General features: G+C 45.5%; 1 protein-coding gene across 5 annotated transcripts in view; it reads right to left on the bottom strand.

Moving 5' to 3' along the window:
* GOLGA4 (golgin A4) overlaps positions 1–3,805 on the bottom strand; it is a 58,354-nt gene extending 54,549 nt beyond the window's left edge. For 2 of the 5 annotated variants that reach the window (XM_083467742.1, XM_083467743.1), the window contains exon 1: positions 3,281–3,678. In XM_083467742.1, coding sequence (XP_083323868.1) covers positions 3,281–3,382 — 102 coding nt within the window. In that variant the 5' untranslated portion in view covers positions 3,383–3,678. Of the gene's footprint in view, positions 1–3,280 lie in introns of all 5 variants that reach the window. The other 3 variants (XM_083467744.1, XM_083467746.1, XM_083467745.1) reach the window with 3 other exon arrangements.
* Positions 3,806–18,932: the final 15,127 nt, after the last annotated feature.

Here is an 18,932-nt window from a genome sequence, read left to right as displayed (position 1 = left end):
AATTTTCGTCGGAAGCCTTTCTTCAGATGCCTATGGCTTTGGAGGCAAAGTGAATGGCAATCAGGGACAGGGCCTTCTTGGATTCTGCTTCTGGAATTCTCTCCCCATGATGTAATTTTGGCACCAAGAAAAATGCTTTCACTTTTCTAAAACCTTTCAAAAATCAGTTAATGCTATTTTAATCTGCCATCATTATCTCCTGCAGCTACACTGTTTTATTCTATATTGTTCTGTTTGTGTTTTTTCTTTTTATTCAGTCACCACAAGAGGACTGCTAAAACATGGGGCAGAAATTTACTAAAGAAACACAACATGCAGCAGAATAAAGTGGTTATGCGTTATGCTAGTAGAACTGACTGTACCAGTTCAGACAGCAAGTGGTGATCACATTTTAAATACAACCCTACATGAAAAAACTCCCTACAAATCAGTACAGTAGCATAAAGACCAACACAAATCTCTTCCCGATGAGCTAATCTTCAAGCTTGTGGATGAGATTAATCTTTAAGATATGGACATGAATTCAAAAATAGTATTCTCCACCAGAAACTGATGCAATTCTGTAATCCCGGTTCCCATCTCAGCACTTTAAAAACTTCATTATTCTGCATATATAGACCATGTAGTATGCTGCTTAATATTGCAATGAACGTTCAATGAACACAAAAACCTAATCAGTACAAATTTGCTCATAACACCCCGTACCAAGTTTAGATGTACAGTACAAGAAAGCCACACCGACTACAACTCACCAGTGTTCAAATTACAGAAGGGGAGATTTCCTCACCTTTTGGTTACAACCTCTTAACTACTTGAAGGGGGGTTGTGATTTGATGAGAATTCAGGGGTGTCAGGAGCTGAAGCTTGTAGAGTTCAGAGTCCTCTCCCTCCCTCCCACCCCCCCAATAAAGTGATAACTGATAATTATAGATCACTTGGGGTAAATACTCCAATACCAACAGCCCCTTGAGTTCATCATATTCTGCAATTCTATAGAAAAAGGTGACATAATGGAAGACGGTACACTAAAAGCACACCCATATTTACTCTTTTATGCCTTTGAACTTAATCATGTGAAACATGTCAATCTGCTCCACAAAATCAGTTACAGTTCTGCATATCCTGCTCCACCTTTGCCAGATTCCCAGCAGGGATTGCAGCAACCGGCTCCACCTCTTTCAAGCACTCACTGCTCCTGCCACCAGAGATTATATCAAAAGACATCCTCCGCAACTGTCTATGTAAAAAGAAATTTCTGTGCATTGGATGTTCTGTCTTTGAAGGGCTTGGGGCTGGAACGAACTCTTTGTACAGCAAAGAGCTAATAGAATGAAATATAGTGCTACTAGCAGGCTCTGATTTTTTTAAATGAAAAAAAGAAGAAGGCGCAGACGGTGGATGTGCTGCATTTGGTCTTTGAAGGCATGGACTAGGCACAAATATAATTGTAACCAACAGGGCTTTAAATACGGTTGAGGGAATTGGGTATGTTTAGCCAGGTGAAGAGAAGACTGACAGGAGACTGAATAACCATCTTCAACTATCTAAAGGGCTGTCTCACAGAGGATGGAGAAAGCTTGTCTTCTCCTGCTCTGGAGGCTAGGACCCGAACCAATTATGTCAAGTTCCGAGAAGGGAAATTCCAACTCTACATCAGGAAGAACTTTCTGACAGTAAGAGCTGTTTGACAGTGGAACAGACTCCCACCAGAGGTAGTAAACTCTCCTTCCTTGGAGGTTTTTAAGCAGCAGTTGGATGGCCAACTATCATGTATGATCTAGAAGATTCCTGCCTTGAAGGGTTGGACTAGATGACCCTTGGGGTCCCTTCCAACTTTACAATTCTATGGACTCTCTCTCTCTCTCTCTCTCTCTCTCACACACACACAGATGTATGCCTATACAGATGTTATATGTATATGAATTTGTGTGTGTGTATGTGTGTGTATGTAGGTCTGTGTGAGTGTGAGTGTGTGTGTGTGCATATTTGTGTGTGTATGTATATACACACACACACACACAAAATACCCACCCACAGAAAGACAGACACGCCCCTTACTACCTGTTAAGTCCAGGCTACAATCCTAATTAGTATATTTAGGTCCCTCCTGTACGGGGGCACGGGGGATGACCCCAACTAAATCCAACTAAAACTGCTGGGATTGCTCAATCGGTACAGCATGAGGCTATTAATCTCAGGGACCTGGGTTCGTGTCCCCCGTTGGGCATGAAGATCCCTGCATCGCAGGGGGTTGGACTAGATCACCCTCGGGGTCCCTTACAACACTTCTAAATCTTTCCACCACCACCACGCCGGTGTCAGGGACATTATCAGCTCGGGGTGGGTCACGGAGGCTGCTGTCCTGTGTATGCCGCACCTGCGTGGAAGGAAGCGCAGCCGTCTGCACCCAGTGAGGCGAGCGAGGTGGGCGCAGGATCAGGCCGCAGCGGTGAGAGACAGCCCTCCTCCTCACGCACGCACGCACGCACACAAACAAACAAACAAACAAATGCTCATGTAACCATCCAACACCATCAGTTTATCTTCTTCTGCAATTCTTTTTTATTATTATTATTTAAAGCCAGACAGCACCCGCGGGGTATCGAACTGCTGTTAAGCAATTGGTGAATCTACAAAGATTGCTCCGAAGTACCGTATTTTTTGCTCTATAAGACTCACTTTTTCCCTCCTAAAAAGTAAGGGGAAATGTGTGTGTGTGTCTTATGGAGCAAATGCAGGCTGCGCAGCTATCCCAGAAGCCAGAACAGCAAGAGGGATTGCTGCTTTCGCTGCGCAGCGATCCCTCTTGCTGTTCTGGCTTCTGAGATTCAGAATATTTTTTTTCTTGTTTTCCTCCTCCAGAAACTAGGTGCGTCTTGTGGTCTGGTGCGTCTTGTAGAGCGAAAAATACGGTAACCGCTGGGCTAAGCTGGCCCCCTATTCTGCAATTCTATAGAGAAAAGGTGACATAATGGAAGAGGGTAAATCACTATAAGCCCACCCATATTTACTCTTGAACTTAATCATGTGAAAAGCTAAACGTGTCAATCCGCTCCACAAAACCAGTTACAGTTCTGCATATCCTGCTCCAAACAAGCAAGCAGGTCGTGGCCCCCGCCTCCCTCAGGAGCCTCAAAGGCAGCGGAGGTCGGGAGGGGGCGGGGAGCGCGCTCCCGCTTGACGTCAGGGCCCCGCAAGGGGGGGGGTCGAGAAAGAGAGACCCTCGCAGGGCATGAAGACGACGAGCCACGCAAGGCCGCCGCCGCCGCCGCCGCCTCACCTGGACCAGGCCGGGGCCTCGGCCGCCGGGACTCCGCGTCGCCGCCGCCGCTGCCGGCGCCAGCTGCTCCTCGCTGATCTTCTGCTTCAGCTTCTTGAACATGGCAGCGCGGGAAGAGGAGCTCTCGGCCGGGCTGAGGCGAAAGGCGAGGGCGCTCGGCCTCTTCCAGGGCCCAGGTGGGGTCGGCCGAGGCCGGGAACGTCTTTCCCCCTCAGGTTTACCTCACGGCCGCTGCTCCTCTCCCCTCCCCCCTGCTCAAGGCGGCGCGAGGAGGAGGAGGAGGAGGAGGGGCGTAATGGCCGCTGACGCCGCTTTCGCTGACCCTGCTGCCCCCCCCCGCCCCTCTGCTGGGCTCCCTCCTCGCTCCGGCGGCGGGTGAGTAAGCAGGGCCAGCACGCATGCGCGGCCGACGTGGTTCCGAAAGCGTAATGGGGAGAGAGAGGGGGGGGGATGGAAAGGGATGGAGTGGCTACGGCGAAGGGCGAGGCCCAAATTTCCTCCGGGCGACGTGACAGTTCGATTCGCCTCGGTTTGGCAGCTCGGAAGTTAATTCCAGCAGGTGGAATGGGGCCTGATCCGGACTGTCGCTTACGCCCGCTTTCTTTCGCCTGATGCATGGGGAGGGATGCTCAGCGCCTGCCATCATGCATGCCAAAGCGATTGTGAACAGTGGCACATGGCTTGGGAAGAGAATGGAGTTTCATACGGAATCCATTTGGTGTGGGGTGTTTGGGAGACCGGCAGCCAAACCTAACAAACGCATATTCTTGCTGGTTAGCATGAGAAAGGGGCAAAGCCCATGTGTAGGGAAGTTGTTAATGTTTGGTACTTCCCTGTGTTTGATGCCCGAAGCCGCCCAGAGTGGCAGAGGCAACCCAGTCAGATGGGCGGCGTATAAATAAATACTATTATTATTATTATTATTATTATTATTATTATTATTATTCTCAGACCATAGCCAATGCAATTGGTAGAGAGGGATCTAAGGTAAAGGGACCCCGACGGTTCAGTCGTGGACTGGGGTTGCAGTGCTCATCTTGCTTTATTGGCCGAGGGAGCCGGCGTACAGCTTCCGGGTCATGTGGCCAGCATGACTAAGGCGCTTTTGGCGAACCAGAGCAGCACACGGAAATGCCATTTACTTTCCCGCCGGAGTGGTACCTATTTATCTACTTGCACTTTGACATGCTTTAGAACTGCTAGGTGGGCAGGAGCTGGGACAGAGCAACAGGAGCTCACCCCGTCCTGGGGATCAGCAAGCCCTAGGCTCTGTGGTTTAGACCACATCGCCACCCATGTCCTTAGAGAGGGATCTGCGTGATGTCATTTCCTCAAAGAGCATATTTTACTTCCCATTCCCCTCAGTGTTCAAAATTCCAGACCCTCTAAGTGTCTCTATTTTCCAGGGACGCCCTTGATTTATAGAAGCCGTCCTGGTTTCTGATTTGATCCCGGAATGTCACGCTTTTCCTTAGGATGTCCCTATTTTCATTGGAGAAATGGTGGGGGGGTATGGAGTTATCCGACCCCCAAGCCATCTGAAGGCAATCCTGTATAGGGAAGTTTTTTAAAGTTTAATGTTATTATATATGTTGGAAGCTGCCCAGGGTGGCTGGGTCAACCCAGTAAGATGTGTGGGGTATAAATAATGAAATTTTCATTATGGAATGGGATGTCCCTATTTTCATTGGAGAAATGTTGGAGGGTATGAAATACTCCAAGCGTGTTTTGCGACTGCGAATGGTCCACTTGCACCAAATGGAGATGTCCTGTTTCCTGACATCTCCACCATTTGGCTGGTTTGCAGCTAAGTTTACTGCTTCCATGCCACCAGCACAGCAGGAAAATTGGTGAGAGGATTATTTTCCAGGGTAGCACATCTCTCCTCGGGGAAGCTCCTTTGCTAAGACTTTGGGCCTAGGTAGGGCTCAGTGGTATTGAAATGAATAATAATAATAAATTTCATTGCAAAAAATAATTCCAACTAGACATTCCATTGTGGTTGTGTTCTGTGGTAGTCTAGTAGAATGTATATCCCCAAATTCACAAAGAATAAAACTTCAACAAAAGTTTTTATTTCCCCTATCATTATTTCAGATACAATCCCTACTTTGGTTAGCATCTATATTTGTTTTTAAAGTGATAATTCACCTTTTCGGGCATTATATCTGTGCATAGTATAGTACCTCAATAACAACAACTCATCTTTCTAGCAAAAACTTGCTCATTTCTATGGTATTAACCACTGTTCATTGGTTTGTGGGGTTTCTTGTTGTCTTCTCTTGAGTCCAGTTTCATCTTGGCTATTTATGTAAGCAGAAAAAGTGAGGTATCATTTGAATCCTTTTCTCTGATGAACATGACAGTGTCAGTCATGAAATGCTGAGAACAGACAGGTGGATGTTCAAACAAATATTTAAAAAATCAACACATTAATGCCAATATGTAGCTCTCACAAAGTGAAAATATTAGCTGTCGTAGGAAAGAAGTTATATACATTTAACAGCTATTGCTGCTATTCACCTCCTTCACTCCTGCAAGTTCAGAAATAAATAGTAGATACAGATATCTTAATAAACTAGAGGCTTGAAGGACCAAAGCGTTTTAAGGAGAATACATTTTGCTGTGGCCCAGAGAACCAGTGCTGCCAGCCCAGGCTGATACCATGGGGGAAGGATTAAGGGTAAATAGTAAATTCTGCTTCGAGGATATTTATGGAGACTTACGAGGTTTGCTGGGGTCAATTGGATGCATTCTTATTATAAAATGTTTGCACCATTTTAGTCCTTTAGAATATTAAAAATCAAAACATGAGCAAGATGATAATACTAGAACCAACCACAAAGTTACAAACTAGACAGCAAACTTGGTAGAAATCCTCTTCAGGCTGGATGTTGTGTTTAAACAAAAATGACGAAAAGGGGGCGTGGTCGAAAAGCCCCAGTTTGAGTCATAATGTAATTCCAGAAATATAGATAATTAATTTCAGAATTAAAATGGAAACTTCGCTTTCATGACGCATGAGAGTGTATGTATGGGATGGGTCTGGAACATGGGCATAGCCAAGTGAGGGCAGGGAGGGGCAGTTGCTCCCCCCCAAGTAAGACCCCCAAGGGGTCAGCAAACTTTTTCAGCACCTTGTGGGCTGGACTATATTTTTTGCGGGGTGGGGGAATGAACGAATTCCTATGCCCCACAAATAACCCAGAGATGCATTTTAAAGAAAAGGACACATTCTACTCATGTAAAAAACACACTGATTCCCAGACCGTCCGCAGGCCAGATTTAGAAGGCAATTGGGCCAGATCCGGCCCCTGGGCCTTAGTTTGCCTAACCATGAAGTAAGACAATAGAAACACTTAACTAACTGACCAATCACGTCGGTTCTGTCCCCCCCCAAAAAAGTCCTGCCCCCCCCCCCAAATCCTGACTATGCCCATGGTCTGGAAAGATGCCAATGCTACAAGTTTGTACTGGACCACCCAAAGAAATGCTTATTTCCTGCAGCCTTATTGTGATTTGCCTTTGTATGAAGGATTCTCCTTGTACATGTTTCTTAGTATTTCTAATCTACATGGTGAATGTGAGCACAGAAAAAGGGACAACAGTTGCTTCAGAGTCAAAATGGACAGGTATGCTCATGCCCTCTTAAGATAGAACCCAACCAGGTATTCACATGCAGTTTTAGCAGCTGCATTAGATAAGCTGCAACCGTGGCATGCAAGACTACACACGTTTTGCCTAGAAGGCAGTTTGATGGGATTGCCACACACGCAACATTTACAGGAAAGTGCAGAATACACATGCAGCTACTTGAGATATTGTGGAGTCTGCTCCACCCTGTGTAAATGTAACCGGTAGCTGTGGCCAGTCCTGGCACCAAGTCATTTATAGTGTGTACTTGAGCTATAAGTATGTACATAAGTGCAACATTTGTTTAATGAGCAATGTAAGGAGCAGTCCTTAAACCAAGGATGGGGAATCTGTGGTCCTCCAGATGTTGTTAGGGTTGCATCATCCCTGTCCAACATCTGGAGAGCCAGCCACAGATTCCCCTTCCAGTATTAAATATTTACAGTTAAGTGGCAGTAAGGAAACAGAAATGCTGTCATACATAGCCTAAAAACAACTGTGTAAGTGACTTCAGGTAACAGAGACCAGTTTTGTTTTTAAAATAAAGTAAGACTGTCAAGCAACCTGAAAGATCTTTTTCTTTTTATCCTCTAAAATGTTTGCTCAGTCTGAGCAGATCCTGACACTCCAATTTAGAAGCAGGAATTCTGCCATAATCCCTTCAAGCCAGAGCACCAGATTGTACAAGTATTGCACAATAAATTAGACTTCATGGTGTTGTTTTTCTTCTCCATCCTCATCTCTGGGGCTTTCTGTACATTATTCATTTCATTCCAAAGCTCATTTCCTCATACAAAATATATACCCGTATTTTTCGCTCTATAACACGCACCCAGCCATAACACGCACATAGTTTTTAGAGGAGGAAAACAAGAAAAAAAATATTCTAAGCGAAACAGCGGATGTATGATTTTTGTGGTTCATGCTGTGGCCACAGACATGTGATCTGACAGTGAGTTTGGAGTAGCCCAATGCAAAAATCCTGAGGATCCATGTGGATCCATGCTTTGTAACCACGTTTTTGCACCACTGCAGCCCCAGGCAATAGTGGGTGCATGATTTTTTTGGTGCAAGCTGTAGCCATGGACATGCTATGTGATCTGATGGTGAATTTGGGGTGACCCAGTGCAAAAATCCTGAGGATCCATGTGGCTCCGTGCTTTGTAACCACGTTTTAAGTGGGGAGGGAAGGAAAAGCACTCAAGGGACAAGGAACACGTGTGGGGTGGGTGGAGAAGGATGCTGTTAATAATGCAGAAGAGGGGTATAAAAGGAGAAGGCTCCTTTCCCCTCCCGCTTTGCTCCTTTAAAGCAAGCAGGCTTTCTGTCCCTCTCTCCTCCCCACTCAGCAGCTCTTCTCCCACTTTGCTTTTTCAAAGCGAGCCACGGAGGAGGGAAGGAAGGGGAACCATGGATCCTCTGCTCATGACTGCAGCAGATCCCCCCGCCATCCGCAGGCATTTGCTCCATAACACGCACAGACATTTCCCCTTACTTTCTAGGAGGAAAAAAGTGAGTGTTGTGGTGCAAAAAATACGGTATCTCTCAAGAAGTTTACATTTGTATACTGCAGGTTCAAAGGCTTCAAACATGCAAAGTTTTAATGCCATCTCTAGGTGAATGCCTAAGCCGCAAATGAAATTTTCTTTAGAATAACACTACAAGAAACACTTCTTCCGTCATTTTTCTAGCAAGTAGCTTTTAAAAACAATATATAGAAGGCCTCCTGCCAGCCTTAATCTGATGCTGAAATAATGGGCGACAGCTTTCTGAGTCAAGAGACTCACTCCCTGGGAAAGTGGCATATATTATTCATGCAATTCTCAGTATAGCTTTTCAGACGCACAATTACAGTGACCCATGGGAAAGGTACAGATTTGACAGCAACTCATCCTTCAGCAACATGTCCAACACAAATAGGAGCAAGTTAAAAAATGAGCAGCATTCCCAAATAATCTTCCTTTAAAAAGGGTATTCAGGTATGGAGGCCACACATTTCAGTAGATGAGCCTGTTCTCTTTGGGGGGCAATTTTACAAGACACACTTATCTAATTCTATTAAATTATAGCAATTACAAAAACTAGGGGGGGGGGCGTTTCTCCATCTAGTTTTGGAACTGTGGCTGTTTGTGAAAGGTTCATAGCTTTGGGAAGATCTTTAGTCCAGTGGCAGAACATCTGCCTTCCGTATAGAAGATCTTTGGTTCAGTTCCCAGGACCTCACAAGTAAGGTTGGGAGAAACCGCTGCCTGAAAACCAGGATAACTGTTTCCAGTCAGTGTAGACAATTCTGAACTAGATGGAACAAAATTCTGACTTTGAATCAGGCAGCTGCTTATATTTCTCCTGGCATTTTTGCGTCTCTGTAGAGTTACTGTTCTTACTGCTGTAGTCTTAGGTCAGGCATAGGCAAACTGGGCCCTCCAGATGTTTGGGACTACAATTCCCATCATCCCCGACCACTGGTCCTATTAGCTAGGGATGATGGGAGTTGTAGTCCCAAAACATCTGGAGGGCCCAGTTTGCCTATGCCTGTGTTAGGTTCTGATCAAGCCCTTAGAAGTGAGTAGCTTTGTTTTTGTTTTTACAATTAAAGGGTATTTTTTTCCTTTTTGTATGCTCAAGGTTATAGGACTGGTGCTCTTAGTAACAATGACCACTAGATGGCACTGTGTGAGTAGAATATTGCTGTTTTCAGCAATGGTTCAGCTTTGGCTCCATCTGATCGATGGAGTCTTTTGTAAATTAGAAAGACTTCGCTTCTTGGTATGTTTGCTGCAGCATATGATCCTTCATATAATAAATAAAGGCAGGATGCCTGCATTGCAGAAGGTTAGACTAGATGACTCTTAGGGTACCTTCCAACTCTGCCATTCTATGACCACCATGGTCATATCGACTGCAGAAAAACAATATACACGCTAATGCAATATTTAAAGAAACGTATCTCAGCCGCCAACTTTTCAGGAGTTGGAAACAACATGTCCAGACATGAGGTAGGGGCAGCTCATGGCCTTATTTCGTGTTCTGGTGCTACAGGCAGTCTTGTGGGTTATTGCCCCTCACTGTATTGTTAACATCAATATATCATTTCTGAGTTCGGCCTCATTGGGAGAGGAAGGGATGGAAAGACTAGCTAGATCACATTTCCATGTGGTTGCATTCTAACCCATATAAGCTGCTCATGATTTTTAGTGGGAAGAGAGGGAGTTGGAAAATGCATGAACAAATACTACAGTTCAGCAGTCTTAAGCCCTCTGTACTGCTTAGTCCACCCACCCCGCCATCTCCAGGTTACCAAACACATATGATTATTCCTTAAAGGTAAAGGGACCCCTGACCGTTAGGTCCAGTCGCGGACGACTCTGGGGTTGCGGCGCTCATCTCACTTTATTGGCTGAGGGAGCCGGCGTACAGCTTCCAGGTCATGTGGCCAGCATGACTAAGCTGCTTCTGGTGAACCAGAGCAGCGCACGGAAATGCCGTTTACCTTCGCGCCAGAGTGGTACCTATTTATCTACTTGCACTTCATGCTTTTGAACTGCTAGGTTGGCAGGAGCAGGGACTGAGCAACGGGAGCTCACCCTGTCACGGGGATTCAAACCGGTGACCTTCTGATCGGCAAGCCCTAGGCCCTGTGGTTTAACCCACAGCGCCACCCACATCCCATGATTATTCCTTAGGAGCACCTTGTTGTTGTTGTTATATTATTATTATTATTATTATTATTATTATTAATTGAATTTGTATACCACCCTATACCCAGAAGTCTCAGGGCGGTTCACAGAAAAAAATCAAAATATAAAACCACAAAATATATAATCAAAATAAAAACAACCCAATTACATGTCCCCCCAAAATCCCCACATTTTAAACCACATCTTATTCTCAGAGGGTTCATCTTAAGTCACCACAGTGGGACCAGCAACACGCAAGCAGGAGGTATCAGTGAGCTTGAGGGAACCCCAACATTTGCAGAAGTAAAAAAGAAATGTTATGGGGAAACCCTAATGCAAGGGGAGGACCAAAAAACAGCCCAATGAGGACTGAACCAAAACAAGCAAACTTGTGGGGGGAATGTATGAAGCATCCTTGAAAAGGGTATGGCTAGCTAGGCGCGTGAACAGGAACAGTACATACTAAAACACGTTACAGCAGGTCCTGCTTATTCTGAATATGTCAAAAGTCCAGGCCTTAAAATATTGTAGAAAGGTGTTGCCGTTTCCTGGTGAAATACCTTCGTGCCCATGACTAAAGCTCAACTGAGGTATGTAGCAGGGATTAGGAGCCTCTGTCCCTATAGATGTTGTTATTATTTATTAAATTTATATACCGCCCTACATCCGGAGACCACAGCGCGGTTTACGACATAGGACACCCAACAGAAGATGTTGCTGGACTCCAGCTTCCATCAACCCCATCCAGGGTGGCCAATAGTTAGGGATGGTTTTATTTAAAAAAAAAAAAATTAATTACATTTTTATGCCACTTTTTTCTTCCAAGGACCTCAGGGTGGCGTATATGGTTCTCCTCCCAGGTTCATTCTCACAACAGCCCTGTGAGATTGGGTAGGCTAAGATGCTGACTGGCCCAAGGTCACCCGGTGAGCTTCATGGCTGAGTAGGATTCGAACCCTGCTCCATCAGGTCCTAGTCCAACACTCTTAACCACTACACCACACTGGCTCTCCACATGGATGGGAGATTTAGTGCAGCAGCATCTGGAAGATCTGCCCCAGTCTAAAGTCTGAAGTACTGGGGAGGCAGCCCTAAAATAAGGAAAAGAAATAATCAGAGGTTAAAACACTGTATGTTACAGAAGTATTGGGGGGAACACCATTTAAACAGAATGTGTCACAGGCGTTAAATATATGCTTATGATGTCATAAACCTCAGACACTGATAAAGTAAGTTTATCTTACTTCAGGGCATGACAATCTACTGAAAGAGCTGAGATGCCAACATCACTGCAGAGTAAGAAGGCCAGAAACAACCACAAAGTGCAGTGAGGAAACAGAACATTATTTTAAAATTTCCCGTCTATCTAGTTTTGCAGCTTGCCAAAAAAATAAAAGTGCATTGAAAGGGGTGGGAATCAAAATGCAAAGCCAATCAAGTGAAAAGTTTGTGTCACTTAGTGTGATTATTGCTTAAAATCTCAAAATGATTGAGCTAAAAACAAGCTTGACAGATTGGGAATTTCCACTTAAGTTGCTGGCGTTCAGCCCTTCTGCAAGGTTCATTGCAGCGCTGCTTTTGCTTGGGGGCTCTAATTACAGCTTTATCCACTTCATAATCTCTCATACTGACATCAGAGATTTATTCCCTGCCTATCTGCTATCAGCAACCTCCCACTAGGCTGGATAGCTAGAAAGGCTTTAGGAGACATTCCTTCTACGTTTGACCTATTGCTCCGTGGAGAGACTGGCTTCAAGCTGGATTGCCTAAATTTTGATAAGAATTATTAATGGGGGAGTTTTGCCAAAGTGTCTTCTGGGCAGAAGTTGAAGAGCACTGTCTGTTTCAGCTCCTTTGGCAGCAAATGCATGAGGTCCATAACAGCAGGGAAGGGAACTATGCTAAGGGCCAGAGAGCCTGATTCAGTCCTGGGTTGCCAATTGCCTATCCAGTTTAGATGATTCATCCCAGTGCTGTAGCATAATGGAAAATATTCAGTTAACATTGTACTTCTGTATCCCTTGGGCAGAATTCTAATTTTAGTTTTCACTAGTCACCACTGGCTGGCCGAATGGAATAAAACAAGTTGCAGCTCAGGGGGAAACAGTAAGGCTGCATGGCTTTATCGTTTCTACAAAGAGGGCACACCACTTCCTTTCTGGCTCAGTGCAGCTGTCAATGCTCTTATGCAAAAAAACCAAAGCGCTGCACCAACAAGTACAAAATAACCCCTCTGCAGCGCCACAAATCCAACTCAATGGTGCAACGTTGGAAAATGTCGATCACCTCTCCTACCAACAAGGGCCTTTCAACAAGGGCCAACTCTCCTTTCAACAAGGGCCAACATTGATGCCAAAATTCAGCATCGCCTGAGCTCTGCGAGTGCGGCTTTCTCCCGATTGAAGTGCAGAGTGTTTGAGGACCGGGACATTCACAGGGAAACCAGAATGCTTGTTTACAAAGCTATTGTACTACCAACCTTACTATATGCTTGTGAAACATGGACCGCTTATAAACGCCATCTCCAACTCCTCGAAAGATTCCATCAATGGTGTCTCTGAAAAATTTTACACATCACTTGGGAAGACAGGCGAATATTAGTGTACTGGAAGAAGCAAAGATCACCAGTGTTGAAGCAATGATTCTTCAACATCAACTTCGTTGGACTAGTCATGTTGTGCAGATGCCCGATTATCGCCTCCCAAAGCAACTACTCTATTCCAAACTTAGAAATGGAAAGTGTAATGCTGGTGGTCAACAAAAGAGGTTTAAAGACTGTCTCAAGGCAAATCTAAAACAATGTAGTAGAAACACTGACAGCTGGGAAACACTGGCCTGCGAGCACTCCAGTTGGAGAAGAGCCTTTACCAAAGGTGTCATGGGCTTTGAAGACACTCGAACTCAGGACGCAAGGGAGAAACATGCTAAGAGGAAGGCACGCTTGGCAAATCCACACCGTGATCAACTGCCGCCCGGAAACCAATGTCCCCACTATGGAAGGACGTGTGGGTCCAGAATTAGCCTCCGCAGTCACTTACGGACTCATTGTTAAAACCGTGTTTACGGAAGACAATCTTACTCGGCTACTAGTGATCACCAAAGAAGACGACGACTCGGGACATTGCAGTTTGGTGATTCAGTGGCAGCAGCAACCAGATCCAGCAGCTTCTGCCAGCAGCAGACAAAGCTTTGTGGGATTCATTGCCTTGAGCATTCCTTATGCAAAGATGCGACAGAAGAACCTGCCTTAAGCAGAGGCTGCCTTCTGTGTCTCTGGATGAGTCCCTGCTCTTTGCTCTCCTTCTCCCACTAAGTTGGTTTGAAACTTTTATGCTTCACCCCTCCCAAAAACCAGAATTTTTTGATAGAATAACAATACTGACATTTGCTTGATTTGACATGGACGTGGGTGGCGCTGTGGGTTAAACCACAATGCCTAGGACTTGCCAATCAGAAGGTTGGCGGTTCGAATCCCCGTGACGGGGTGAGCTCCCTGTTGCTTGGTCCCTGCTGCTGCCAACCTAGCAGTTCAAAAGCACGTCAAAGTGCAAGCAAGTAGATAAATAGGTACTGCTCTGGCGGGAAGGTAAACGGCATTTCCGTGCACTGCTCTGGTTCACCAGAAGCAGCTTAGTCATGCTGGCCACATGACCAGGAAGCTATACACCGGCTCCCTTGGCCAATAAAGCGAGATGAGCGCCGCAACCCCAGAGTCGGTCACGACTGGACCTAATGGTCAGGGGTCCCTTTACCTTTAACCTCCCTGCAACTCAGGATGAATGCTCAGTGACCAGGGTGTCTAGAAGTGATGTTATAGTGCAGGTGTGGAGAACCTTTCATCACACCCCCTCCCAGCCTGATGTTGCTAAACTACACTTCTCAGCTCCAGAAAGCATAGCCAACAGCCAGGGGTGATGGGAATTGTATTTCAGTAACATGTAGAGGGTCAAAGGTTCCCCATGTGTGTTAACGTGGGAGGCAGTTTACCGGTCAAGAGAGAATTCACCAAACTAGGTAAGAAACATTTATGAAAGTGTATTACTACTGGCAAGCGCTACTTGAATTCTGTTGTTAAAAGGGTGCAACTGTTATCTTCCATCGTCCCTAATGCATACTGAGTGGAGCACACCATATTTAAAGCCCGTAACGAGGAGCTATTCCTAGTCATTCCATTTATACTAAATGTCCAGGGATGACCTTAGCCATTTTGCTGTCTAAAATAAACAGGCCATGTGTCAGGAGCTGGAGGAATCTGTGCGAACAGCTGACCTGCAGGTAGCAGATTCTTAATGTGCCGACTTCACCCATCTGGGCTGACCACTGGATATTTCTGTGTGGGGAGGAGTCTAGAAGGCTTCTGCTCACCCGTGAGGGCGTATTTTAAATGTGTCCCACTCTGGGAGATTTCCATATCTTTCATTATGGAAATTGGAAGTTGGTTTCTTTGGGATTTTGACAGGGCACTGTGTCCTTTGGGGGAATGGACTGAGCAACACTGGCCTTTGTGAAGTTTGTGGGGCGAAAGAGTCAGGTCATGTTGCATGAAATTGCAAGCTGAACCACTCGGGCATAATATCTTGGGGGTTGTCTTCTGGGGGCAGAAATCTTTGGGGTCAAAATTGGCCAGTGGCATGATGAATTATTGTAATTAAGAAGTATTATATGATAGCTGATTGGTGGTGATAATAGGACCTCCCCTTTTGGCCCCTGAGGCACATAGTGGAGATGGGATTGGGATGTCTTCGCTTGATGCAATTTATCTGTTTGGTTTCCCTGTTCATGCGTGCGCGTGCACACACACACACACAGACACAGACACACACACACACACTTCCTGTTCAACAAGCTGTCATCTGTGCATGTGCAGCTGCTTTGAAGGAACATTCACCAAACAGCAGTATTTCTGAAGGAAGTGTGAGATGGATACGGATTATGGCCAATGTCATGCATACAAGTCTTCAAACACCATCAGTGGGAGTGGCGCACTGGAGTCAGATTAAATGGTAATGTGTACACAGCCAAAGTCTACCTGAGCTCTGGGTGTGATCCTGACTCATTACAGTGGTGCCTCGCAAGACGAAAAGAATCCGTTCTGTGATTCTCTTCGTCTAGCGGTTTTTTTGTCTTGCAAAGCAAGCCCATTGACGGATTAGCGCTTTTAGCGGCTTTTAGCGGCTTATCGGATCAGCTGATAAGCGGCTTAGCGGCTTAGAAAAAAGGGGGGGGGAAACCCGCAGGAACTCGCAAGACATTTTCGTCTTGCGAAGCAAGCCCATAGGAGATTCGTTTTGCGAAGCACCTCCAAAACGGAAAACTCTTTCGTCTAGCGAGTTTTCCGTCTTGCGAGGCATTCGTCTTGCGGGGCACCACTGTATTTGAGCCAGCTTCCTGGCCAGTGTGTTGTAGTGGTTAAGAGTGGTAGACTCCCCACGTCCCCCCTCCTCCACATGCGGCTGCTGGGTGACCTTGGGCTAGTCACACTTCTTTGAAGTTTCTCAGCCCCACTCGCTTCACAGAGTGTTTGTTGTGGGGGAGGAGGGGATAGGAGAATGTTAGCCGCTTTGAGACTCCTTCAGGTAGTGATAAAGTGGGATACCAAATCCAAACTCTTCTTCTACTCTTCTTCTTCCGGTCCTGACTTATTTTCTGGTCTGCTTGTCTTCTGGTCCTGATTCCTGAGTTGTTGATTGGTCCTACCACAGTCCAGTGGCATAGCATGGGGGAGCCACAGGGGCGGTTGCCCTGGGCACAAAATTGTGAAGGGCTCCACATTTCAACACCTGGTGCTGACTCAGTACACCTCTGGACACTTATGTCCCTGGGCTCTGTTGAAGACTGCTTCTCCATGCAAACGAGGAAGTGACCTCTCTAGATGACAGAATGACTCTTCTTATCTCTGCGGCTGTGGTCTCCTTGGGGACGAGAACACTGTTGGATGGAGTATGCATGCACATTCAACTGCCCTTTTTCATCCCACTCATCCACTTCTCTGCACAGTCACGGATGCTAGCAACCCACGCTACACCACTACCACAGTCCCCCAAGAAGCTACTATTTGCATTATCTTCCAGACAAGCTAGAATGATGAAATTTGGCACAGTTATAGTTTATCAACCAATAATTATGGAGGGAGGGGGAGGATAATCCCAAACCCCGGAGTTTCTCGTGGTAAAATTTTACCTTAGGACTGTTTGTCAATAGATTTTTTTGTACCAAAATTCATGAGGGGAGAGTCCACTTGTGGAGACAAATGTGGAGGATTTCCCCTCAAATGCATCCCTCCCAGATTATATAAAATCATTATGTGCATTCCAATGGTACCTCAGGTTAAGAACTTAATTCGTTCTGGAGGTCCGTTCTTAATCTAAAACTGTTCTTAACCTGAGGTACCACTTTAGCTAATGGGGCCTCCCACTGCCACTGCCGCGCGATTTCTGTTCTCATCCTGAAGCAAAGTTCTTAACCTGAGGTACTATTTCTGGGTTAGTGGAGTCTGCAACCTGAAGTGTATGTAACCTGAGGTACCACTGTAGTAGATGATTTAATTAACTGAGTAGATATTTATGCAGGCAAAATGACATCATCCATACACAAGGGGGCGGTATCAGCATGGTGGGGAAAAGCTTTGCAGAAGTACAGATTATTATTTTTTGAAAATGTACTGGGGGGGGACATAGGACTGAGCATGCTCAGTGAGTACAGAATGCCAATTGATCAGGTGACAGGGAAGGAAAACCAGGAAGGAAGGGGAGTGGACTAGACCATGCTGAACAAGAGCATTCCACGCTGCAACCCTTTGTTGCAGGTCCCTCTTGTTCCCTCTGTTGCCAGAGTTCCTGGGCAAGTGCTGACCCTATGTTTATGTAGTCAAAACAGCACCACCCATGCATGAGGGGGAAATCAGCAGAAGTACACAAATACTGGGGGGGCCTAAAGGGGAACCCCGAAAACATTGCACTGAGGACTTCTGCCTATCTGTGGGAAGGGGGATAGGAACCTGGGTGTGGGAGAGTTGATGGAATGGAGTACTGTAGAAGTGGGCACGGCTGGCAAAGTGAATAGGAGAGCTCGGTACTGCAACATTTTATTCCGAGTCCCAATTTTAGTTATTTAAAGGATTGTCAATTACCGTATTTTTTGCTCTATAAGACTCACTTTCCCCCTCCTAAATAGTAAGGGGAAATGTGTGTGCATCTTATGGAGCGAATGCAGGCTGCGCAGCTATCACAGAAGCCAGAACAGCAAGAGGGATTGCTGCTTTCGCTGCGCAGCGATCCCTCTTGCTGTTCTGGCTTCTGAGATTCAGAATATTATTTTTTCTTCTTTTCCTCCTCCAAAAACTAGGTGCGTCTTGTGGTCTGGTGCGTCTTATAGAGCGAAAAATATGGTGCATTTTCATTCCTCACCCCTTAGCATTGCATATGTCTACTTTTTAAAAAAATCTTCTGAAATTGAAGACAATTCACCCTCAAAATCCTCACAATGGTCCCCTGCACGGATGACACAAATGTTTAGAAATACATTTCCCTGAAGAAGAAAAGCAAGATTACTAGCCTAATCGCTTCACCCTTGAGTTTCTGCCAATCAGCGCGGCAGGGCCCCAGCCCGTTTCCCATACAATCCTTTCAGCCCTTCTGTTTCCTGGCTTCTGCTGCTAACCAGTTTTCCAACATACTGTAATATATGCCAAGCTGCCACAGCTCCCAGGAGATGACTGACAGGCCCAAAATAGCTCTGGGACAGTGTACAGCAAGCCACATCCTCTCCTCCTCTCCTCCCTCACGTTGCTGGCATCAGAAGACCCCAGAGAGAGAAAAAACCCCACCCCATATTATAGCTTTCTGCCAGCTGTCTGGAAGGAAATCTGATTGGTTTCCATCTGTGCAGCTACACTAGTAAAGTAGCACAGTGGATGATCTGGATCAGAGATTAGAAAGCCGTGTATTTAAATGCATGACTTGTTGCAAAATACAGAATAGTTAGTAGTTCAGCAGCAGCAGCAAAACCTGCTCTTTGTGGAATAATATTGCAACATCAGAAACACAGAAACTCACTAAACAATGTCTTTTTCCTCCCCTTGCAAATTAATTCAACCTTGTAACACAACAGCTCTAAAAGGGTTTCGGCATGTACAATTTTTAACGTTTGGAATTGTTTTTAAATGCTTGTATTGTTTTTATGTATGGCATTGCTTTTAATCAATTTATATATTGTTTTGGTCCTTGTTTTATGGTTGTAGATATTCTATTTGTCTTGTAATTGCTTATTTTATTGCTTAAACCCACCCTGGGTGAAGGGTGGCTAATAAATCTCATTAAATAAATGTACAATTTTCAAAGCAA

This window comes from Podarcis liolepis, assembly GCF_965112155.1.
Source record: "Podarcis liolepis genome assembly, chromosome: 12".
Taxonomy (NCBI): domain Eukaryota; kingdom Metazoa; phylum Chordata; class Lepidosauria; order Squamata; family Lacertidae; genus Podarcis; species Podarcis liolepis.
Note: the sequence above shows the minus strand (reverse complement) of the source record. Positions and strands in the feature narration are given on the sequence as shown.